The sequence below is a fragment of the Lissotriton helveticus genome, chromosome 3_1, assembly GCF_964261635.1.
Source record: "Lissotriton helveticus chromosome 3_1, aLisHel1.1, whole genome shotgun sequence".
Taxonomy (NCBI): Eukaryota; Metazoa; Chordata; class Amphibia; order Caudata; family Salamandridae; genus Lissotriton; species Lissotriton helveticus.
This window is the reverse complement of record NC_136061.1, coordinates 1139413775-1139439881: the sequence shown is the minus strand read 5'-3', so window position 1 is coordinate 1139439881 and position 26107 is coordinate 1139413775. Positions and strand designations below refer to the sequence as shown.

The 26107-nt window shown below is 39.6% G+C and overlaps 1 protein-coding gene across 1 annotated transcript in view; it reads right to left on the bottom strand.

Annotated features, from left to right (window-relative positions):
* NEB (nebulin) overlaps window positions 1–26107 on the bottom strand; it is a 385643-nt gene that overhangs the window by 89077 nt on the left and 270459 nt on the right. Inside the window, exons 102-112 of the mRNA XM_078681747.1 lie at window positions 25531–25635; window positions 25313–25417; window positions 18535–18639; window positions 14150–14254; window positions 13829–13933; window positions 11326–11430; window positions 10757–10861; window positions 9804–9908; window positions 5726–5830; window positions 3764–3871; window positions 3094–3198 (exon numbers count right to left, since the gene is read on the bottom strand). Coding sequence (XP_078537873.1) covers window positions 3094–3198; window positions 3764–3871; window positions 5726–5830; window positions 9804–9908; window positions 10757–10861; window positions 11326–11430; window positions 13829–13933; window positions 14150–14254; window positions 18535–18639; window positions 25313–25417; window positions 25531–25635 — 1158 coding nt within the window. The remainder of the gene's footprint in view (window positions 1–3093; window positions 3199–3763; window positions 3872–5725; window positions 5831–9803; window positions 9909–10756; window positions 10862–11325; window positions 11431–13828; window positions 13934–14149; window positions 14255–18534; window positions 18640–25312; window positions 25418–25530; window positions 25636–26107) is intronic.

Genomic DNA, 26107 nt, shown 5'->3' with positions numbered 1-26107 from the left:
ATCTCAGACTCTGCAAGCTTTACATACACTCTTCAAACTCCTCACATCCCGGCACCTCAGGTGGCTGCTGATCTTTACAAGCACACTCCTCTGCACAGTGACATGATGGTATATGTCAGGACGGTCCTTGTCCCAAGCGACTATCACTTCCACCTGTTTCGACCGCACCATAAGCGGTCCTTTTGATTTAGTGGAAACTGTGATATCCTTTGTGTCCCTGTGATCTTGTGAACAGGAGGCCAGACAACGGGCCTTTGGAGAGTATTTATGTACCCGGGACACAACAGTTGCCTCTTAGCTGCAGGCCAGCAATGTCCAGGCAAAATCCACCAAGTGATATTCCTCTTCCTGGAGCACGACAGCTCCAGGCCACCACATGTCTTGCGGATAATCCATTTGCAGTCCCTACTGCCCTAATGATTACTTTTGTTGATGTCCCAGCGTCAAACCAGCGTAGTATGGTTCCAAATCCAAAAGCATCTCTACTTTCAGTGGCCAGAGACCAAAGAGTTATACCCACAATGGCCTTTCAAGATTCGATCAGTTCAAAAGCCCACCTTTGAAATGCACAGGCCCTCTCAAAATTTATTTTGTCTTGTCTGCCATCCTCCCCCAGGAAGTTTGATCACTATCTTTAGTGGGGACATGACCCTGCCCCTTAAAATCCAGGTGCCAATTCTCCTCCAACGTAACTGTGCCAGAAAGGACCCTCAGAGTGCGAGGTCTGCAGTTTCCCTTGAGCCCCTAACTTATGGCCTTCTATCAGGAATTCACAGATGTAGCTGTCCCCCAAGAACCCAGATGTGATATGGAGACAGCCGACAGGCACTTGGAGCCATGAGCATTGAAATGCCCACATTCTCAAAGAGACATTTCCATCCATGTAATGTCAGATCCACTCGCACTACCAGAGAGGATTTGCCATTACAAACTCATTGATATCAAACACTATACTGCTACTATTATGCTAGTAGACAATACTGCTCAAAACCCTTTCCCACCATTCCCCTATGCTAAACCAATGTGAGAAACAGGCCCATCGCACCAAGCACACCACCCAGTGCCATTCATGACCCTTGCATGTAACGCACATGCGCTACCTCTTCCCAACACCGCACCTTTTCACCAGGGAAAACTCCGATATAGCAAGAGATATGCAGAACCTTGGCACGTAGCTTTTAAATACGAAACCGAGTACCACTCAGCTTCACTCTCAGGCCCCACTTCGGTGGAGCTTTAACAGTTTACTGCACACCACTTATTCCCTCAGCAGTGAAGAGCCATAACTATCTCAACACATGTTTATTGTGATTTACTCAGGTCTATATTCAAACAGACCTTTATGCAGGAATAAGCTCAATCAAATCTTCTCCTGGGAATTTAGTCCCACGTATCCCTTTTTGTTAGTGCTTTAGCCCACCCACTAATATTTATTGATGATCTCAGTCCACATATCAATTGGGATATCATCTGTCATCTATATTGTATCCTAAATATTATTCACTAAATAAAGTTCCATTGTCTGTTGACTTTATATTATTTACTCCAAAGGGGTGATATTTTTGGAACCAATACTTAGGAAACAAAGTTTTGGTCAGATGATACTTAGTTCATTACATACTCTTGTATCTTACAGAGGCAATTTTCGAGAAAGAATTTTGTGATCTTTTACCAGTCAGAGGTCAGTGCAGAATTGTTGTGCTATATTCTGGATTCTGATAGGGCAAACCTTTGTCCATGACATATAATTGTGAATAAGCTCATTCTCATTACCCCACGGCAAGTCCTAAAGTGCTGTTTAATATCAGAAGTACAATTTAATGGTCTGCCTTGAGGGAGACAGAGACCTTACATACATTCCTGCTTTTATCATATTTCTTGTTTCTCAGAGTAAGTAGATGTACATGGACTTTTGACGTATTAAGCAAAGCGAGTGATGAGAATAATTAAACCTACTCAGTTTCCTATATCATGTAGTTACAAAGAAAACCACAGATGACCCCACCAGTTTTCCAAGCAGCCATACACACACTGAAACATATTCTAAACACTGTAGTCGCACCTCAATGCTTAGGTTGGAAGCTGCATGTGACAGTGAAGGCAGACATAGGTGTTTGTGACCTATACTAATCTATGAATTGCTCTATTCAAAGATACAGTGCAGGAAAGCTAAGTTTACCACATCAGGTTTCATGGCTTCCAAAGGTATGCCCATGAATGACTGAGTCAATGCTTCTGTAAAGAGCACCCTGCAGGAGTTTCATAAGTACATTGTTAGCAAGATGGAGTGAGGGTAACGGAGTGGAGACCAGTGTTGTAGATGCTGGAACTAATGGCCCAGAGCTCCAATACACAAAAACACCTCTCAATTGTCCAATAGTGCACAGGCACTAAAAATGGAAATTGGAATATTCTTTTGAGCATAGTGTTTTTCTTAACTTTTCATTGATAGGTTAATGCCATTTTCAAAATGAAATATCTCTTGATATTCCTGAGTAGCTATTATAAGGGTTGAGTATTATTGGCGTTCTGTTTCCCGACCATCAATTTTGTATCCAGTCCCTTGGCCTGTTGTTCAATTGGACGTTTATTTTTTTTAAAAATGCCATTCGGCTATGCAACTCAATGAATTTTTAATCTAAGTTAATGTAATCACCTATTTTATGTGTGGTTGTATTTTTAATTCATCTATTTAGTTCATTTACGCTTTTATGATTCTTTACAAAACATTTGTTTAGTTCGTAAAGTAAAAAAATGAAAGTATCCCTTGCCCTTGGTCATCCTGAATGTGGGAACAATGAATAACTGTGACAAGTGAGTTGCCCCCTTAGTGCTTTCCCCTTGATGGCTTGTTCCAGTTAGTTGAACTTAGTTTAGCTACTTAAACTTTTGCTCCCTACATTGGGTGGTTGAAAATGTTAAGCTTCCTCAGTTAACTTCCTGTTCATTGCTTGTCTTTCTTTGCTAAGGAGCTGTGGATATACAATCCATTAAGCTATGGAGCAACTTTGATGAACCGTAAGATATATTCTCCCTATGTAATATGTACAGTCAAAATTACACAGAAACTGTCTCCCGCTGCTTGAAACTCACATTGCTGATGTCCTTGTAGGCTTGCTTTGCAGTCTTGATCTCCACGGCGTCTGCGATCAGGTTGCAATTGCCCTTACTCTTCTCATAAAGTTCTTTGTATTTCAACTGCATAAAGAAACAATATTTGCAGTGAACATGACTCTTACGAAAGATGCCCTACTGTTTACTAAACATAGGCTAAGAAGTTCCAGGTAACTTAGGTACACATTAATAAAACTGATAATTTTATTCTTGTTTTTCTATGATAGGTGCTAACTGATAAGCAATACTGTGATATTTTTTTGTTAAAATGCACATATATATATATATTTTTTAAAACAGTGATTGTGAATTACATATATATGAAACATGGACCTTGTCCATCACACACTACACAATGTGACCCACAACCTTGACGCTGAAACTTTAGGAAGTCACTAGCAAGTGACCACTGTTTGCTGACAATCTCTACTTAGTGCAGGGTCCCAGTCTAAGTCAGTTGTGCTTTAAATATATATTAACAAGTGTGACATGTGAAAATGCATAGTGTCCTGCCTGGGAGTTATTGGTGACCTGTGATGTACTTACTTGACAAATGTGAAGCTGAGAGACTCGTTATGTGTGCACTATGATTGAGTGGATTGAAAACAGAGATTCAATAGGTGTATGCCATAGGTAAATGTGCATTTACCTCACTTATTTTATCCTTGACCTTGCGCATGTGCAGCAACAATGGCGTATCATGGATGGAGGTGTATCCCTTGGCCTTGGCTTTCTGGTACTCCCTCTTGTAAATGATCTAAAAAGAATTCATGAGAAGGAACGTGCGTTATCATACAAATTGATATTATTTTGTATCAGTCATAAAATTAGTCTACATATAAGACACATTACAGATGTTGATACTACTTAAATGCCGTCTTGGTAAGTCTTTCTTAAATGAACATGCTTTGTCTAGCCTCTGTCATTGATGGCTTTGGCATCCATTTGTACGTTGGCCACAAAAACCCCCATATGCAAGTTTCTTGAAGGAAGGAAACATGGTGGCCACACATAATCTGGCAATGTTACAAGCTATTTTCTTCAAGTTGAACTGGACAGTATCCTTACCTCTACTGATGATTGTTCTGAACACTCGCCGGAAGTGGCTATATACCTTGATGGTGTGCAATGTTTGTCATTTTTACTCTGTCTGCTCACAAAATCACCACCACTCATGTGGCACATGAGGAAAACTCACGAGCTTATGTCTCAATTTATGATTTTATGTTGCTTCAGTTTCTCTATCTCTGTCTCCATGAGGTGAACTACACTCTTTGGCCTTCAAAGTGAAGAAAGGAGGGCAGAATTATGGCCACCCTTAACAATGTGTCTCATAATGGCTCTTGGAATCAGAAACGCTTGTCAGGAAAGCACTTAAGACCTGGATCTTTACAGCTCCAGGCTCCCTGTGTCAATCTTTGGTGTAATCCATAACAGTCCGAATCTCCTGTTTTACTTCAGCATAGATGCACAAAATCAAATCAAATCAAAGTGAATAAAATATGTTTGGTGCCACTGTGGGAGGTGCTTTCACTCCTGGTTTTCCCACTCTGCTCCTCTAGTCCGTGGATTATACAAGTTCCACATGAAAAAAGAAGTTAATATTTATAAGCTAACCAGCTCTAATCACATAGCTCTGCCTTTGGTAAAAAATGTGCCTTTGCTACTCATAGAACATATCCAGTACCATCATCACTGAACTAGGCAACTAAGGGCAAGAGTCACTTACTCAATGAGACAGATGCAGCTAACAAATTAATTGTAAATGAAGGTGTCCTGCGACATCTTTTCTCACTCAATGTTGTAAAGCTGTTTTTGCGGAACCAAAAAAAGCTCCAATTTGGGAATGATTATTTGATTGTATAATTGTCTGACAAAGGAACAAAATTCCAGAGGAAAGAAGGAAAGCAAGAATTTGGTAAAAAAACAAACAAAAAAAAACTTTGTAACATTTCTTTTCTGATTTTTCTATTTTTGTCAATGTAAATGCCACCTGATTGGAGAATTAACGTTTCAGAAAAACCTAAAGATCTAAAAAGAATTCAGGCAGCAAGATCAAAAAAGTAGGAAAACAAACAGTGTATTTCTCTTTAATAATCCCTGATTGGTGATATTTTCTATTGCTGTTCTGCTATCTATTCATTAATGCAAATAAAGTAATGCAAAGTAAACTGTGAAAACATGGTGTTCTGCTTAATCCTTAAGAAAGCAAATGTCGAAGAGCACAAATTAAACTTTCTTTTACAGAAAATGAAACAATATAACCTTCTAAGAGGTTAAACATAAAAACAAATCAAAATATCAGATATTCTTATTTATGAAAGATTTTTTTTATAGGGATTGAGACTGTATGACCTGCAAGATCCTCAAATAAAATCTTACCTGATCATTCAAAAAAGACCTACGTTTTTGCCACCAGAATCTTACTAGTGAGTGTCATACCTATATAAACTGAGCCAGACGTTTCTCATCTGAAGTCATATTAATCAGTCCATCAATCAGTTAATGAATGAAAAAACTGTCACAACCATCTTAGACAAGTCACATATAGTCCCAGCTCTGCAGGAAACCGGCTGGTGTTTTGTACTCAGCTTTTTGCATGTTTACTTACATCACTTATCTGCTTCCCGGCTTTCTGGGTCCTTGTGTGCTCAGGAGTATCAATGACGGTGGTGTAGTTCGCCTTCTCCTTTTCATAATTGTGCTTGTACTTCCACTGATTATGCAAAAGAAAAATACATCAATCAGCTACAGTACATCATGTAGTTATATACTTACCTATGAGCGACATCTGTGTATCACAAATATGAAATATATGGTGTTTACATTGTAGGTTATATGGAAATGAAAATGGGCAATTTCATCTTTCTATCTGTAGCAGAGGATGAATATTATGAACCAGGACTTTTCTCAAATTAGAATGTTGAGGTGATTTTGATGTTATAGTAGAACTTATCAAATGTAGCAAATTTTTGTGCATGGGAATAAGTATGTTATGACAATTACAAATATTCATGATAGATAGAGCTAGCACATTAATATTATTAGGTCTCATCTTTTTTCTACTACGGGAAAGATGTTTTACTCATATGTAAAGGAAATGATTGCCAGGTTTGCCACATGATATCACCAAACATTGTGTTACTGGAGTTATAAAATGGCACTGGATACGATTGACAGTTACCATCACGCAAAGAAAGCATGCATTAAGGCATAACACAAAATCATTCAGAGGAAAATAAAAAGCACATAACCACCACATTTGTAAGAAACACAACAAGGCATATGGTCGGACGAGTGACATGCTTTGTCAAAAGGGAAGCATGCAAATATCAAAGCAACAATACACTTGCATTTTTTTTAAGAACATCCTTTTTGTGTTGTAAATTTGCTTACTATGTGTTGGGTATCATTTTATGTGTGTGCTTACTGGATTTATCATGCATTTTTTTCTGCATGAGGTCTGGAGTTTATCAACCTGGTTTGAAGGATCCACCACACTGTCTTCTGTTGTCAGTAATTCCATTCTGTTGCTTGGCACTGAAGAACTTTATGTGGTAATTCATTAAAAAGGGTTCATCCTCTGCCCTAATAAACACAAGGAGGGAGAAACCTGCATCCCTTAAAACCACACAGCAAAGATGATTAAAAAGTGATTAATCTGTCAGAATCTCCCAGAAACAGAGGAAAACAAAGCTCTGATTCTGAGCATGGATGTCATAAACCAAAGCGCAACAGATACGACGATCAATATAAGATGGACTTTAGTGCAGCAATCAAGTGCCAATTTGCACTGTTTCACAGTTCAGCAGGGATTTGAGTGCATGTGTGCACACCATATTTCTGGCTACAACCACCTTAAAATGTCCGTCCCAATATTAGGAAGCATAGAGGGATGATGACTCAACTCTAAATTATGTGCAAACCTTAGAACTGCAAATCAAAATCTTTGTCTATTGATTTAACCTCATGCGCGCGGCGTTTTTCCCCGCTGCGCGCTGAAGTTTTAAAAACCCTGCGGTGCATGACGAGCTCAGCTCGCCATGAGCGCACGGCAGGTAAAACTCATGATGAGCTGAGCTCGTCAACAGCCTTGAAGGGGTTAAGGTCACTGCCCTTCAACAGTACACAAAGAGAAGACCAAATCCAAGTGAATGATAAGTGTTTTGAATTTTGTCTTTTGAGTAGAATTCCAAATGTAAAAAAGGAGCATGCCCCAGTATTTCAAACTAAAGGTCTCATTAGGTTGTTGATCGGACAGCGACCGACAGGCCGTCTGTGGCGGGCAGACCGATTGACAGCCCTTCGGTCTATTTGATGCAGGTGGTTGGACCCTCATCGGTCAGGGAGAAGATCGCTGCCTCCGACAGGATCTAGGATCCCGTCAGGGCGGTGGTCTTGATCGTATCTCCTGAATGGCGGTGTTACTGAGGCAGGCACCGTCGTCAGGATTATCATACCCCTGCCGAAAAGTCCTTTCATGTTGGATAGTTCGCCATGAAAAGGCTGTTGGAAAGGGACTTTGGGGGCTCCAAACAGGGCACCCCTCTGTCATGGGCCACTGTAAAGTGGCCCAGGGGGCAGATTCAGTGCCCCCATGCACAGGGAAAGGGCCTCAGTACAGGCCGCCGTGTAAATGAGCACTTTCCCACTGCCAGCCCGGCAGTTGCATCGAAATGCGGCAGTCAGACTGCTGACTGCTTGTTGGGAGGTCTCCTGACCACCGCGATAGCAGCCTGCAGTCTAACCAACCGCTATACTAAATTGGGCCCTATATGTGTGCAACAATCATCAGCTACTTGTGTTCCTACGTTATGAATTGCTTTTAGTATCAGAAGAATTGATGTGGAAAGGGCCAGTCCCACGATGAAAAATTGTAGGGGCATAATGCAACATTTCCAATACATATTTTTCTTGATGGAACAGTATTTCCATCATCCATCGTTGCATGACCAGACAGAAGACATTTACAAAGACCCTTTTTAGGTAAACAAGGCATGACCAGACAGAAGGCATTTACAAAGACCCTTTTTAGGTAAACAAGGCATGACCAGACAGAAGGCATTTACAACAACCCTATTTAGGTGAACCACAGGAAACAACTTGCTGTTCATTTCAGGCAGGCAGTACGCATAACTAATTTTGGGAGCACGTGAAGGAAGACTAAACTTATGGTGCTCCTTCAATACTAGAGGGCCTTTATCTGGAATCATTTCAATCTCGTTTCAGGGCTTTTCTTGTCCAACATTCAAGAAAGAGGTTATCAAAACACACTTAAGGAATGCTTCACTAATAAAGCTGAAAATGGGCTGAAGTCTCATTTTTTGAGGGAGAAATTGAATTAACCACAATTCAAATGAAATTACTGGTATTTTATTGTACTGCGTGTTGTTTTTTTCCATTCATTTTCTTTTTTTCATATATTCTATTCCCTGTACTGCTGGTAAACTAAGGATAGTTCTCAGAGTGATGCTACCTCCTTCTGGCTCCTCTTTTCTTTGTGATATCAGATGATTTAACATTGATAATGCATGTCCATCAATGATAACAGGAAGTAGTTTCTACTGCTTACTAGGACAATTGTTTTTTTCTGCTCCAACAAGTTGCTAGTGCCCATATAGATAGACTGTCCCATAGCCTTTGCATGTGTGATGCATATGGATTCCTCTATTAAGTCCAAGAGGAAGTGTATAAATGAAATCCACACTGTGGGCATATATCCCCATTATTTTTTAGAACTCCTACAAGTGTTCCTAATATTACTAGGATGTTTTGCTTTTGCTAGGCCCAGGTATAGATATATTCAAAACCCAAAAGCGTTTTCACTTGAAAGGGAATTAGGGGGACCAGATGATGTTAGATGAATGGAGGCTAAATTATATCTACTACAAATGGAGTTTAACGTTTTTTAAATTCATGATAAATCAGAAATGTTATAGGAATATTAGTGATCATTAAGAATTGTAAAAATGTGCAAATATAATACACTTTTGATCATGTTACCTCACTCCACATGTTTGTGTTGTAGAGGGCTCGCAAAAGGTCTGGCCTCCGGATTTCAGTACATCCTTGTTGCAGCCTCAGCTTGGCACTAGACTTATATTTTTTCTGTTCATGCAAAGAGCAACAAAGCACAAACAAGACGTGAAGACAGCAAATAAGTCAGCTCTAGACGCCTGTCAGGAGCTTTCAGCCTTGAGACTTAATAGACTTCCATTCCTTTGACTACACACATTGTGCAACACACTGGCAGATAGAATCACCTTGACATATAGTGCTTTGTGGTGGTGCACTGCTAAGACCAGAGCTTAGTTTAAAAAAGCTTGGCATGGTAATTAAGCTAGCAGACAGGCTTTATTTTGATCTTAAATAAAATGGTAAACAAATCGCATTGCATTTAAAGGTCTATCAAAATACACTTTGCACTTTTCTTTAAGAAAAGTACCTGAGATCATCTGCTCTTGTGTACTGGCCATGTGTATGAGTCAAAGGAATGTAAATAGACAGAGGACTCCACGGCTCACTCAGAAAGGTGCCTTGCCTTTTGAGTGGCAGTACAGTCATTATGACTTACAACAGAAACGGAACATTGACATATCATAGGACACCCCTATGACATTGTTGGTTGTCTCTGGACGTTGGGTGCAGACAGATGCAGGTGGGGTGCTGCGAATGGCTGGCACTGTTACCTGACTGATCTGTTCACTTGCACTCTTAGCCAGCAGATTTCTGGGATCGTCCACAACAACACTGAACTTGGTTTTCTCCTTCTCATAATCAGCTTTGTACAATCTCTGCTCAGGATATTACAATATAATTACAATAAAATCAAATTATAGGTACATGTTAAAAATTCTTAAGAAAAGGTCTATCAAATTAACAATGGCATTTAAGGTATTAGATCAATATCATTTGGTCTACCCATCTAAATGTTGGGATCATGCAAATTAAACACCCAAAGAGGTCTGCATAAAGTCTGTACATATGCAATCTAATAAAGCATAAGGAAAACTGAATATTCCAATTCATGCATCACTATGAAATAAGAGGTGGTTCGTTGCAGAAAAGTAACTGTCCATACAAACCATTTACAATCAACGGCTTTGATGGAGAGAGTCCTGTAAAGGAGTTTTTGTCATCCAAGAATGCAGCACAATTCAATTAATTTATAAACCTGTCACATCTTCCTACTGGACAATATGCAATGGTAGAGATGCAGAACATGTCTAGTGAGCTAAAAATATGGATATAAAATATTCCAAATGCTTATTATAGTTTCAATGTCGGTAGCCACGTTGAATGTATAGGTAATAACACCATCATTCTTTATTACAGGACAATGTTTTCTAAAGTCAAAGTCCCAATTCTAAAATAATACTTCTAGTCAAGCTACCAGTTTTCAAATGGGGCTCTTTTCTTAACATCTGCCTCCGTCAGGAAGTAATGACTCCAGAAATTGTAAGTATTCCATAAACAGGCTACACAAGGAAAGGTGCCCCTACCTTGCCAGCAACATGTGCCTGTTTGGCCTCTTTGTAATGAAACCACAGGAACATGATATGCTGAAAACAGTGCAAGGCACTGTAGTACCGGGACTGGTAAGTCTGCACCCATCACTCCCGAAAAAGAAGCAGGAACATACCTCATTCATAAGTTCTGAAGCATACTTAAAATGATTGAAGAGTGGCGTATCCGCTGTGTAGTGGAATGTAGACTTTATCTTCTCAAACTTCTCCTTGTACTTGCACTGTAGAAAGACAGCAAAGACATCACTGAACCCTCCCATACACACTTGAGATGATGAAAGTATTGGATTTTGAGATTTCCCATAAGTTTGCAGGTGGCCATACTGTTGAATATGTTCAAATAAACAATGCATGATTCTGAAAACCAAACATATGTTAAGAACCTTACTAATAGCAAGTATCCTCAATTTACATGGTATAAATATAAATAATTTGAGCAAATGTAGGACTCTTTAGTGAAACTCAATTAGCAGCTCGGTACATAATATATAAAATTACAGTAAACATTATGTTTTAACAACACTCTAGGAGAACATTTGTTGAATTAATACCAATAGTTAAAAAAAAACATGTATCCACATATTTCTGTAGTAACTGAAGCAAATGTGTGTATGGAACATGTATAAATTAATGTTAATCTGTTGTAATCATGATTTTTGTAGTTAAATATATTTTGATTACATACCATGCTGTAAAGGGACTTATTTTGTTCTGCCAGGACCATATCTGGAGTATCCCAAACATAACAGCCGATACCCTTCAGCCAGTGCAAGTCTTCCTTGTACTTAAACTACAAAAAGAAAGATCATATAACACAGTTTTAGAAATGATAAATCAAAATAGTACAATTCCATTTGGATATATGAGGCATTTCTCAAATTCTAAAGAGAAAACATTTAACTGTTGTACACTGTTCCTTTTCTTAAAATTGATGTGCGTTCTGTGTACTTATCAGAAGCTATCATCATCATCTCGTTAAAATTCACTTTGTATTTTTTATTATATCAGTGAGGGAAAGGGTTTAAGTGCTGCAGAAATATTTACTTGTCCATCATTTTTGCACTGAAATTTACCCCATTAAAGCCCTGGCCAGTCTCTTTGGGTGGTATTACATTCCTAATGTGCATATTGCTCATTGCAGTGTTAAATGCTGGTTTTAGATCTCTCTTTGAGAAATATTTAGGATGCTTACCTCACTCCAGATCATTACAGACACTGTCTCCAATCTTGAACTTTTAATTTACAAATCAGTGATTCGAGGTGTGTTAATCTAATTAGTTCAGTGGAAGCAAAACTGGACCAAAACATCCAGATTGAATTTAGCTATTACCCTAATTCCCAGGACTAGAAACAGTGTCTATAATGACCTGGCTTGAGAGGAGTTGCTTACCTTAGGAATACCTTACATCTATCTTGCATTTTAGTATCTTGTTCCTTGTAGAAATCTGCTTTAGAACTATCATAAAGTACCATACATCATAATGTCTTTCTCAAATTACAATTATTCCTTTTTTCTAAAGGCATTCTCATCATCGCTGCTGCTCTTAATTAGTCTCAGGTCGTATTTCACATACGCCCAGATACAATAAGGGGGGATATTGTTGGATGTAGGGCCCGCCCTATGTAGACCTTCATAATGAGTTAGGCAGTATAGGGTGGGGTATTGTGTAGAAAATAACATATGGAATTACTTTTTAACACACTGAGGGACATATTATGAAGCCCATTATCGCAGCTTTAGCGGCCGTTTTCGCCGAAAAGCAACGATAATTTATTTGCAGTATTATCAATGACACGCTAACAGGCTTTAGCGCGTGTTTCCTTGTTCTAGCACCCGTTTTACTAACACCTTTGGTCGCATCGCTAATGAGATGCATAGTAGACATTCCTCACAAAACTTAATGGGAATACATCGCTAACGCAGCTTTGCGAAATTTACAATGATGCCCTGGACCCGCGTACCGGCAATTAAAATCCCGCTACGCCCCAGTTATCGCTGGAATCTAACATCTGCAAAATTCCTGAGTTAGCTATATTATCCTATGGGCGGTGGATTGTCAGGTTAAGGGCACCATGTCGTATTATCAAGGATTTACAAATTGCTGACTTTTTATAGCTGGATTTCATGCAATATTCCTGCATTTCCCCGCTATCACTGGATTTATTATCACCTTGGAGATAAGCGTTGATAATAACCCACTATCTCGGTGATAAATACCAGCGATGGGTGGCAGTAAGAAAAACCGAGCAAAGCGCGATTACTGATAATCATCGCTGTTTGTTGATAATATGCCCCTCAAGGTTTTTTTTTGGGATCTTTTCCTCTAACAAATATCAGCAGATAGGATCTGGGGAAAACTGGGAGGTTGTAATAATTAGCACTCTACTCGTAATCTCGATCCAATTGTGCAAACTCTCGTTTGCGCAGAGATGGGCATTTAGCTTAAGTTGGCATAAGGGTCTCAGACTGTTTACTAGCATACAGACTCTTAAAAAGTGTACATTCTTTTTTACAATCTAAATATTGCACATGGGGCATCTGTCAAAATCTAAATTACCCTTTTGCTATGCTGAGATGTAAAATATGTTATCAGTCTGTTACTTTTTGTCGTTCACTGACTTTAGAATTAAAATAAGTTTTTGTTCAATTTATTTACAGTTTTGCACTTTTATGTCATACTTCCAAACCATAGCTGACAATTGACCTGATGTCACTAAGGATATCTTCAGGCTAGTATCTCAGGCAGCAACATTTTTTCCATCATGAGTATAATCCTAAAATAACCAGCAAGCAAAGTATTGTTGGGTTAGAAATTTGGACTGTTTCATAGTTATCCTCATGGAATGAGGATAATTGACAGCCATACCAATATAGTGCACTGAGGCACATTTGAAATTCAGTTGTTGAATATATATTTCCCATGTAATGTAGAATTTCAGTGAGTATTGTATATGTGCTTTCCAGGCACATCCATATCAATCTGACCACATTTGTTCCATCCCAGCTTTTGTCTGCCTTTCGAATAGTGCTCTTTTTATATCTTTGGAGCACCATGCTCTGTTTCTCTCACAACATTATTTTTATAATACAGCTATGCTATTTTGTAACAGTATACCAGTATACACATGCATATGTGAATATGTTCCATTCTGCTAAATAGTTTCATTGATTTTAAGAAAAATCTTACGTCGCTGATTGAATCGGTGACCATACGGTGATGGAAGTGCTCAGGACGATCTGGAATGGATCTCCAAATACCCAACTGGTTCACATATTTCTCTTTGTATTTCACCTGGGGACATAAGAATAAGAATATTAGGCAAATACCAACCCATAGGTCTTAAGAAATTAAAAGTTAGTTTTGAAGCAAAACATATCCACCGGCAACATCTTTCATTAGAAAGATATGGTAAGTGATCATTTTCCACTGTTTCACTGCATGAAAGTACTACTTTTGGACAATGAAAAGAATCAATATTGAATTAATTTAAAAATGAATGACACGTACACTGCTGATGTCATCAGTGACCTTGCGATGATAGACAACGTCCAAGGCATCCTTCACTGTGTGATATTTTCCCTTTGCTTGTTCAAATGTTTCCTTGTAGCGCAGCTGAAAAGAAAGAATATTGGAAAATATGTAAGAGATATGTTGAATACCCATCATTCGTATCATTCAGGCATACCAGAAATTACAAATGAAAGTAGTATAAGGAAATACTTGACCATGTCATTGGAAAAGTTGTTGGTCTTTGCCATCACACAACACAACTTGATTTAAGCTGAAACAAATTCTAGCATGATTGTTTACTAATTCTCTTTTTTGGTGCATTTCAGAAACAATCAACTCTGCCATTGTCAGATAATGGCCATCCAAGCCCTTTTGGCACAAGCATTTGCACAATATGTACAGGTTCTGGAGGGACAAGAAATGGCATCATCACAGACTAGAAAGAAGGGCTACTATAACAAGAGTCTCCCTCACTCATGTACTTTCTTCACTCATATGTTCAGCAGAAACCTGACACCTGCAATGGAGCTGACATCCATATAATTGCAACAGATTTTTTGTATATATCAGAAGAAGTCAGTCTGCCACTCTCCTCCAATGTAGGCATGTTTCAAAACATTGATTGTGGTATCACACCCTCTAGGAACAAGGACAATTGTGGTCAAGGCAAAGTAAGCTGAACAATATTAGACCACTGAATATGTTCTAGTTAATACAGACCCTCTTTTAATGGAAAATTAAACTTTATGTTTATAAAACGCCTATCATCTGAACAAGTGCTTTCTTTTGCAAGACAGTATTAGGTAAGATCCTGGCAATACCAGTAAACAAAGTCATCAGCTATGTTACTTTTTGTAAGCTGATTTGGAAACATACAGTGCGATTCAACACACGTTTATGTAGCCTAATATGCACGTTTTGGTTTTAATAGTGCTTGCTCTCTTTCTGGTCTACCATAGCATCTTGTAACTTTATAATTCTGCATTTTGTGGTTAATCTGCTAGATCACATCTGTGCCCAGTCATGAGCTTGAAAGCCCATATGATTAAGTTCCAATGCATGATGGCCATTGTAATTGTTTATGTGATAATCCATTTGCTCACGAAATGCGGCAATGTAAAGTGGGCGATAGCTCTCCTAATCACAAGTAATAACTGGGCATATGACTGGTTAGCTGAACGAATACATCGAAAATCTCCTGAACACCCTAAGTAATGAATTTCAGGTGTTACAAAATCCTGTAGACAGACTGGTCTCAAAAGTGGAATGTTCGTACCACATAAAACCTGTACTAAAGGACTTCTACTGATAGTTATGAAAAACTCTCAGTTAAACTTCTGTTCCATAAATCCCTACACGTGTTAACACAGATGGGAAGACCAGAATCAATGTATTCAAGTAGACTCCTTGATATGGCTCATTCTTCAGTGCCCAAACTTTTTTTATGAGAGGAGCAGTGTATTGAAATTCTTAGAATTAATGTTAGGAGGATTCACTCATCTTATGCTTTTTCGACAAATCTTCATACCATGTTTGTTTGAAAGGATGTTCTTATCATGTTTAATTTGATATCTTATGTTTTTTCTGTTATTTCTAAATTTGGCAACTGTCCACGATTTTAATGCATCATTTAATGTACTAAAATAAAGATAATTTTAAAAGTTTATCTGAACTGAAAATGGTGTGGATAAAATGGCAGCCATATTAATGTTTAATCTATCCTGGTGCTTAATTTCATTTTTTCTCTTACTTTGGGGCTTTAACAAAGAATTTGAGATCTCATTTTTAACACAGCTGACCAATATATTAGCTGCAGAAGTATCTTTTGTAGACTAGTAGCAATGAAAACAGGGATATTACGGGGCATATTACCAACAACTAGCGATAATTATCGCTATGTTGGCTTAGCGGTACAAAAGGGGGTGGTGATGGACGGAGCATCTGAATCAATCAAACACTCACACCCAGTCAAAAGATCTGGGTTTAATCCATCACCGTTCTTTAGCCCACTCTGCCACCCCAGTTCAGACATGGCTATATGCAAATCAGTCTGACCCTGTGCCTCATGGGAACAGTCCAGCCCGAACTGCCAAGCAATGTCTTCCCTGGACCGGAAACAAGCTTCCGAGGACCGGTTTCTGGCATTCCAGCCGTCTTCAGCCCGGCTTGCTTGAGAATCCAGTGGCAAAGTGAGCAAGGGACTCACGTCTGAGCATACCCTGCCACACTTATGGCGGCCAAAAGCGGTACAAAAGGGGGTGGTGATGGACGGAGCATCTGAATCAATCAAACACTCACACCCAGTCAAAAGATCTGGGTTTAATCCATCACCGTTCTCCTATGTTGGCTTAGCGGCAATATTTTTATCGCCGAGCTGCGGCGATTTTGATCGCTTAGGAACCTTGCTATTATCAAGGTTTATCCCCAAAGCGATAAAAATCGGCCAAAATGCATGAATATCGCTGAAAAGTCAGCGATATTCGTGCATTACCGAGCTAATGCTCTTAGCCATGTTATCCACCTACCATTGGATAACATGGCTAAGAACTGCTCAGGGGCAGGTGTTAGCTTTTGGAGATACTCGCGCTTAGCGCGAATATCTCCAAAAGTTGGTAATAGGAGATAGCGATGTTAGCGACTGTTTCAAGTCGCTAACATCTTGGCACGCCCACTTTGCATGTCATTAGTGATAAATTTCACTGACATGCAAAGCGGGGCCCAAGATGGTCGCTATCTCCTACTAGCTGTCACTAACTGGTGTTAGCAACAGCTAGGTAATAGGGATATAATTTTATCTTCGCTTTCTTGGCTTTTAAAGCCAAAAAAGCGGAGATAAACCCCCTTGATAATATGCCCCTACATTTTTAGGGTTCGATCTAACGGGTTCCGCTACAATTCACTGATCCAGGTTATCACTCTGATCTCACTCTAATCTCTTCTAAAAAGGCATTGTATAAAGGTTGGTTTTGCTTTATTTCAGGGCCACTAATCATGATGTGGTTATTGAAAGACCCTTGAGTGGACATTAAGTGATAGAAGGGATGTTCCTTTGTATAAGAGGGTTGCCGGTCTTGTTCAAAAGAACAGAAGCTGGGCTGATTCCTAAATATGGATGGCAGTGGTGAATCATAAAATTTCTAAAGAATTATTGTATACCTGTGGTCATGATATTCATGAGCAGGGTTGACTATTCCTGTCTTCTTAAGTTAGAAGACAATTTACTGAGTCTTCATAAGTCTTGTTTTGCACTCATATCAAGGCTTACTAGTTCTTATGGTTCTAAAGCTGATAAAGTTAATTTGTGATAGACTTTATGTGGCCACTTCCTATATACATATGCTGTTGATATGTAAACAAATGGGCCCACACCAAGACAGATAAGAGGAAAAATGTCAGCGGTCAATAAAACATATTACAAAAATCAAATTACAGAAGAACAGAGAGCTAGAGCATCATAGGTAATAGTGATTTGTGACCCAGTCTCCGAATCAATGGTGGTCTCACCATCTCCCATCTGAAATCTTGGCGTTTGCACTCAGTATAAAAGTAAACACTTGGGGGTCGATTAGGATCGCAGTTTTCCCGCATCCTCCGGGCCGGCGGAAGCCACCGCTGGCCCGGAGGATGCGGGAAAACCGCAGCGGACCCAACAAAGACCCACCGCCACATTAGGATGGCTGGTGGGTCCTGGTTTCCGTCCGCAGCTTTTCCATTGCGGTTGGCTTACAACCGTGGCGGAAAAGCTCTAATATGGTGGCGGTGTCTCTCAGACACCGCCAGCCATATTAGGATGTGCTTTGAAACATGCTTTTCCGCGGCGGGTTTTCCGCCGTGGAAAAGCATGTGGAACTTCCCTGCGGGGGCCCGTTGCGGGCCCCCTGGGTGAAGGGGGATGGGGGGTGCACATGGGGGGTACCTATGGTACCTCCCTGCATTTGTATGCACAGGCACCGCACGGTGCCTGCCGCTTTCTGCATACAAATGCAAAGTATGCATTTTTACCATTGCGGTGGGTGCAGCTTGAAGTAGCACCCGCCGCAATGGTAAACATAAAGGATGTGACCGCCAGGGTGGCGGTCACACCCTAATAGGACAGGAGGGAACTCCGCAGGCCATGTGGAGGTTCCCTCCTCCTCTATGGTCGCGGACGGACTCAAGTCCGTCCGCAATCATAATGGGCCCCTTGATATGGATACAACACAGCCAGGTTGGTGATATGCTCATCAAGCACTGTTAGTTTCCTTTTGGTTTTAGAAACTGTGTAGTAAAAATTTCTTCAAATATATTACATTTATACGAAGTTACCTTAAATTTAATATTTCTACATTGCATGCAGTAGCTCAAAGGACAGTGGCATTGCAAAGTGTACACAGAATACGTACATCACTGGCATTGAAGTAAGCTTTCTTTGCCCGAATGAGAATAGGTGAATCTGCAACTGAGGTGTACTTGTGCTTCAACTTCTCATATTGTGCTTTGTATTTTTTCTAGAAGAAGAAGAATAGAAAAATATAGGCATATTAGTATTAGTCATCATTGAAAGTGTATGTTACCATCTTTGTTTCCCACAATGTGATGGTTAAGATCGCTAACACCTCTTAATGTGCCACACCCATAAAGGCCACAATAGAGGGCTGCATAGGGGAAGGTTCTTGGATTTACAGGCAGCTGCAATGTAAACTAAAATAGATAGGAAAACTTAAAAAATCAAAGACCCACTTTTTTATGCGCACCAGCAGTAAATGCAGAGCTATAATATATACTTGGTATGCTTTTAAACAGATGTTTTAATGCTTCTCAGATTATTGCATTTTTATTAGTTCATGTATCCACTGTAGCTTTAATTGTTCTTTTATAATGGCATAATTTAGGTATTTGTAAAACACTGCTTTATACATTTAAAACATGTTAAAACAACAAAAAGTAGTAGTGAAGTAGAAGACAGAAAAGTCACTGAAAAGACTAGAAAGTACCATTAAGAATATGGACCTATTGTAAACGTAGATTAGATTTAAATACCCTTCCTTTTGGGAAAGAAGACACTGTAATCAAGGATTAGTTGTGTGCCAATGGTATTTGGACATTTATCGAGTCATAAATATCGAGTGACACTAATATCGAATTTTTAATATCGTGTCACAGAAATATTGTCATGCAGGAATGTCAATGACAAAAAAATTGATTTTTTAAAGATAAGTAATATTGTTTTCAACAATATTGTTGTTATATCGTTTACAATAATATAGTTGTAAAACATCATTTTTTTATTATCTTTATGTGTTTCAATAATATTGTAACTGTTTATGTTATATACTGTTTGTATAATTAATGTTAAAGTTTTAAATATTGTTTGTAATTTTAAGTTATTTATAATGCAATTAAATTACTAATAGTAAGTCATAATGTCAGAGCAGGTTGTGAAGTTTGCAGGGGCATGCAGGGGCATAGTGTGGGAATTTAATTAAGTAATAATGTATTCATAATTACTTCTAAATTATTATTAATTATGTAATTGATCATTAATAATGTAAATTGAGCAATTATTATTTTTCTAAGTTATATTTTAGGAGTGGGTTGTTGGGTTTGTAGGGGTAGTGGGTGGGAAGTTAATTACAGAATAATGAATTTATAATTATTAATTATTTAATTGATAATTATGTAAAATGTGTTATTATATTTTTTAATTTCTATTTTAGGTGCAGGTTAATGGGCTTGTAGCAGTATAGGGTGTAAAGTTAATTAAGTAATCATTGATTCATTATTAATTAATTATTTAATTGAAAATTAATTATGTAAAGTGCGTAATTATTATATTGCTAAAGTTATATTTTAAATGTGGGATGTTGGGTTTCTAGGGTCATAGGGTGTGAAGTTAATGAATTAAATCTTACATTTTAATTAATTATTAATTTTAATTAAAATATGTAATATATTTATCATTATATAAATGATCTAATAAATATGTATTTTAAGGTATATATTAGGTGTGTGATGTGTTTTTAGAAGGATAAGGTGGGAGGTTATTTAAGTAATCATCAATTAACAATTAATTATTCAATATTTTATTTATTACTTAAGCTATTAATTGGGTTAAGGAGAAGTGTGGTGTAGCGGCTAGAGCGGCTGACTCCAGAGTGTGGGCTCACGATTTGATCCACGGTCCCAGTGGCAGCTCAGCTCAGCATCATGTGACTCTCTACAATAGCTCACTTAATCTACCCGACGACCCCAGCACCTTGAAACCCTTAAGGGGTGATATGTTTGCGCTTTACAAATAGGAATTGTTATTGTTCGAATTTTTTATGTTTTTAAATTTTAAATTTGAGCTGCTAGGTATGTGGGAGTACAGTGTGGGTATCTAATTAAATAATCAATTAACAACATTTTATCTGATATTATTGTTTTTAAATTATGTAAATTGTTTAATCATTTTTAAAATATATATATATATAATTTTTATATTGATAGTTTATAGTTTTTATCAATTAATACACGTATTAGAATATGGTATGTGTTTGAAGTGGCGTGTGCCGGGAGCTCTAACTTGGTTGTTGCTCTTCCTATTCTGACGCTGATTTAGGCATCTTTTAATTATTTTAACATTGCACCGCATTGATCAGGTTTTTAAAACTTACCTGTTTTTGCACTTTTGTTTATTGCGGGTGGGCACAGAGCTGCTATTGGGTGGTGGGCGAGGTGAAAGGCTGTAGCTCACTCGGGCGGCAGGAGCGAGTCCGCCATCATGGGGGGGGTGAAGGTTAGCGGGACAGCTGTTGTTGCCCGGACTGTAAAAATGCAGGCACAGCTGCGGACGCGCACAGTGGGCGTGCCAAAGGCAAGCCTGTCTGCGCCCATCTGCCCCGGACCGTCTCCAGTCGCCAGAACCCCTGCGCATTTTCCCGCGGACTCTATCAGGTATTCGCGTGAGGAGCTCCTGACCTTGGAAATCAATTGCCCTTCTTTACCTTGGGCCCCGCAGGATAGCTCCTTTAATTGTCCCATGTCCATCAGACCATACGGAGTATAAGTTTCTCAGTTTGATCTGTCGCTCCCTTGCGAAACATCATGCCGTGGTGTTTGATCTTTTAGCCGATGAGTTTCTGGATGTTCTGTTCTTAACGGAGACGTGGCTCACTCAAGACTCGGTGGCAGAGCCTTTTCTGGCTCTTCCTCAATGCTATGTGCTGAAGAATGTAAATAGAGGGGGGTAGAGGAGGCGGTATCGCAGTGATTGTTAGGGATGTCTATAGTTGTGTAAGGAGAACATAGTGTACTGTGAAAGTCCTCTATTTAAAATCACGTTGAACCACAATTTTACTGTGTCCGGCCTCCTTATCTACCGGCCCCCTGATCCCTCGAGCATGTTCAGGGACGATCTACTGAACAAAGATGTATTATTCGCAAGTAAGGCTGGGAATTTCACTATTCTAGAGGATCTCAACCACCATCCTGAGAATTATGGGAAAGCCATGATTTCCAGCATTCTGGCCGGCCTAGAGGCCTATCAGCTGGCACAGCGTGTTCTCGAGTGCACGCATGTGGCAATGTGGCAGGCCATCTATTGGACCCTTTATTCTCTAATCTTAGTCCTTTAAAAGTCTATCCGCCGGTCCCGCAGGCTTGGACAGACCACTTCTTGGTCTCGTTCTTGCTACAGCTGCAGGGAAAAGCTGACGTGATTTGCCCCGCCCCAGTCTTTAAACGCCCCTGGCATAAGTTGGGTTTGGGTCTTTTTTTCTGCCTGCCTATCTAGTCATAGGCCTCAGCTACCGCCAGACGCGTTTTCAAGAGTGGCTGACGCTAGGCTTGGACAGCTGTATCCCGGCTAAACTGGGGGGGAAGGGTCGAGGGCCATCCAATCCTTGGTTCAACGACTCGCTAACCTTAGTTAAGAAGGGCTGCAAGCAGCTCGAGCGTGCCTGGCGATGCTCTTATGACGCCGCAGCAAAGATTGAATATCGTCAGGCTGTTAAGCAGTACCACAAGCTCATTCGGAGAGCACGAGCTGAGTACGTGGCCAATAAAATCCGGGCTAGCACTAATCCCGCTAAGACAGTCTTCTCCCTGCTTAAGGGTATGAAGAGTGAGGGCGCAACTGTGGTTTCCCCTATCTCTTCGAACCATCAGTGTAATGAGCTGGCAAGGCACTCTGTGAATAAAGTAGAGAAGATATACCTGGGTCTGCCTACGGTGGCCCTGCCCACTGAGGGGGAGGTACCGGGGGCTACTGGCCCTACGGTGGGAAAAATGTTGTTATCTTTTCCTCCCCTCTCACCCGAGGAATTCGAGTCCCTTTGTTCAAAAATCAAATAGGGCTCGCTGGCCGACCCTTTGACACCCGCCCATTTTCGCCAGTTTCATTCCCTGATCTCTCCCGTGAGTATAGACCTGGTCAACCTGTCTATGTTGTCAGAATTCGTACCTGGGGCGTGGAAACACGCTAAAGTCATCCCACTGCTAAGAAAACCTTCTCTGGACCCTGTTGAGCCAGGCAACTATCGGCCTATTTCCCAGCTCCTTTTTTTGGCAAAGCTGGCGGAATCTCACGTGAATTATATTCTGTCCAAGTTCATCGAGCTATCTTGGACCCGTCACAGCACAGTTTTCGAGCACGTCACAGCACCGAGTCCGCGTTGCTGGTAGTGACGGAAGGCATCCGGGGTAGCCTGGATGTCAGGGACTCAGTAGCCTTGGTCCTTTTGGACTTAAGTGCCGCGTTTGATACCGTCTCCCACGCGATACTTCTAAAACGCCTCCAGGAAATTAGTATCAGGGATGCGGCCTTGGACTGGATCCGGTTTTTCTTGGAGGGGAGGTCTTTCCAAGTCTCTGTGACACCTTTTCACTCACAGGACTTAGCTTTGCATCAGGGGGTGCCGCAGGGCTCAGTACTGAGCCCTCTATTGTTCAACATCTATGTTAGACCCCTGGAAGCGGTGGCAAAGGGCATGTGGCTGTCACTCGTGCCGTATGCCGACGACACCCAATTGGTGATCGCTTTCTCTAAGAAATGCGGTATCAACTAGGGCAACTTCAAAGAGGACCTTCTAGCAGTCTCTGACTGGATGGCGGCAAACTGTGTACAGTTGAACGCTAGCAAGTCCGAGATTTTATTGTTTGGGAAGGATCGGGAGTTATGGTCCGAGCAGTGTTGGCCGGATCACCTTAAACCCGCCCACCTGCCCAAGGAGGCTGTGAAGAACCTGGGTGTGTGGTTCGACAATGGCCTGACTTTCGACACTCAATCGAAAGCTGTGGCAGGGGTCTCTTTTGGGCTTTTGCGAGGTTTGAAACCGCTGCTGGGTTTTTTTCCTCCCAAGATGCGTCAAACCATTGCCCAGGCGTCAATTTTGTCCAGACTGGACTATGGTAACTCCCTCTATCTGGGCGCCAATAAGGCCAGCATCAAGCGCTTGCAGAGGGTTCAGAATCCGGTGGCTTGTATTCTGGTTGCACTTCCGAGATCTTGCTCAGTTACGCATGTGCTCCCTAAACTTCATTGCTTGCCTGTCGAAGAGCGCATTCAGTTTAAGGCTCTTTGCATATCGCTCAAGATCTTGACCCACCAGGCACCTTTGGGGCTATCTAATCTATTAGAGTTCTATGTGCCAGGGCATCCTTTGAGATCTGCCGACCTAGCGCTGGTCTGTACTCCTCGAGTTTGGAAAGCCAGAGCTGTTGGGCGTTCGTTCCGCAATCTGGCGGCGAAACTTTGGAACTCGCTCCCTGCTCCCATCAGAGCAATCCAGAATCACTTGGCATTTCGAAAAGCCATAAAGACCTGTCTCGTTACTGTTTAACAATGATGTTTCACTCCTGGGCTCTTGTCTTCCGTCTCTGGTGGCGCTGGGATGCCCCGTCGCTGGGGCAGCTATGCGCAATACAAATCCGGAAATAAATAAATAAATAAATAAATAAATAAAATAAGTGAAGTACTTTCCTTACTGCTGCATAGACTGGAGTGGGAATAGCAACTTTTACACCTCTTGAGTCCAAAACCTTTCCTATTGTTGCACTGACTGGGGTTGGAATAGTAGCTTTTACCCCACTGCAGTCCAACGTTTTCCCTACTATTGCAGAGATTGGAGTGGGAAATCGTACATTTTACCCCTCCTGAGTCCAATGTTTTTCCTACTGTTGCACCACCCGGAGTAGAAATAGTAAATTTTACCCCTTCTGAGTCCAACGCTTTCCCTACTATTGCACCAACTGGAGTAGGAATAATATATTTGACTCCTCCTATGTCCAACAGACAGTCCCTACAGATGGACAGACAGGAAGAAGTGTGCTTTCCCTACTGTTGCACCAAATGGAGTGGGAATAGTATATTTATTATTTCTAAAATGTAAACGTTTTGTTAATATTTTTGAAATATATATTTTTATAACGTGTTTGTGTATTTGATCTTATATTTTTATATGCAGAAATGTGTTATTTTTAAGATATTTTTTGCAAGACGTATTTTTTCTATTGTTTACTTATGTATAATTAAAATGTGAATGTTTCAAAAACAATTCAAATGTATTTGTTATAGGTTTTATTTTTATTTTGTATATGTACATGTGCAAATATATAGACACATAAATATATATATATATATATATATATATATATATATATATAGGTACTTGTTATATTAGTACATTAAAAAAATTACAATCATAATATGAATTAAAATGAATATTTTTGTTACAGCTTTACATTACAAACATGTACATAAACACATGTGTGTGTGTTTAAATAAGTATATGTTTATATATCTTTAAATATCATGTAAACATATGAAATTAAACTATATTAATGTTACATATATAAATATTTACTATTTTTAACGATATATATATATACATATATTTATATATTAAAAACTATATTTTTGTATAAGATTTTTCGTTATTAGTATAAAATGATATTTTTGTTAATTATTTTTGTACTTACCTTTATATGTATAGAAAGACTATATTTTTGTGATCGATATTTTTGACACAATATTTTGGTAGAACGATGTTAAGCATTTACAAACTAAAAGAATGAAGAGCTGAATGAGACTCATCCAATTGAGAACATCATATAGATGTGCTGAAGGAGTCACCATGAGCATTGTGCCAGTGAAGAAGGGTGTTATTAGCTAGGTCTTAAATAAAAAAGTGTGTATCTCACCTCACTGATCAAGTCCTTGACGTCCCTAGCATGCTTGTGGCTTTGGGTCTGTCCATCAGCATGATGATGAGGCCTCTCCTTGGTGGCCACATCCACGTACAAGTACTGTTGAGAAGACACATAACAGGAAATGTTAGGTACATGTCTCCTAATGTAACCCCTACTTGGTACATGATGACAAAAGACTGCAATGCACTGCATTTGTTCAAGGTGCTCACCTGACTCTGGATCTCCTGTCCCTTCTTCGCTCTTAGGAACTCAGGGGTATCCAAAATTGATGTGAACTTCTCCTTAGTCTTATTTCCTTCAGCTCTGTAGACGACCTAAAACATATGCAAAGTAATTAGAAATAGAAAGGGGAAATATTTCCAGGCATACAAAGTATTGTTTAGTGCCACACTCTTAACACTAAGTCAAAGAAATAATAATTTACAACACAAGTTACAGCCAAACAATACAAAATGTTCGATTTACCTGATATGATGGACATTGATTGGTGCATAAAGAATGGCATGCAAACAGAGCAACAAATATTTGAAATGAGAAAAAGGGTAAAAACTCATTCTGTACTTTTTAAGGTATATATTTTTTAAAGTCTGTTAATTATTCTGCAGTATCTTTATTAACATATTCCAAAATATTAATCTGTTTCAGGTATTTAAGTTATGTTTTCAAATGCTGCCCATTGACCTAAAGAGGGAACACATTGTTAGGAAGTGATGGGGGATTAGGCTTTAGATGCAGATGGATTATTGTCTGAAAGCAAGTTGCAGCGGCACCTTAAAAGCATGTTTT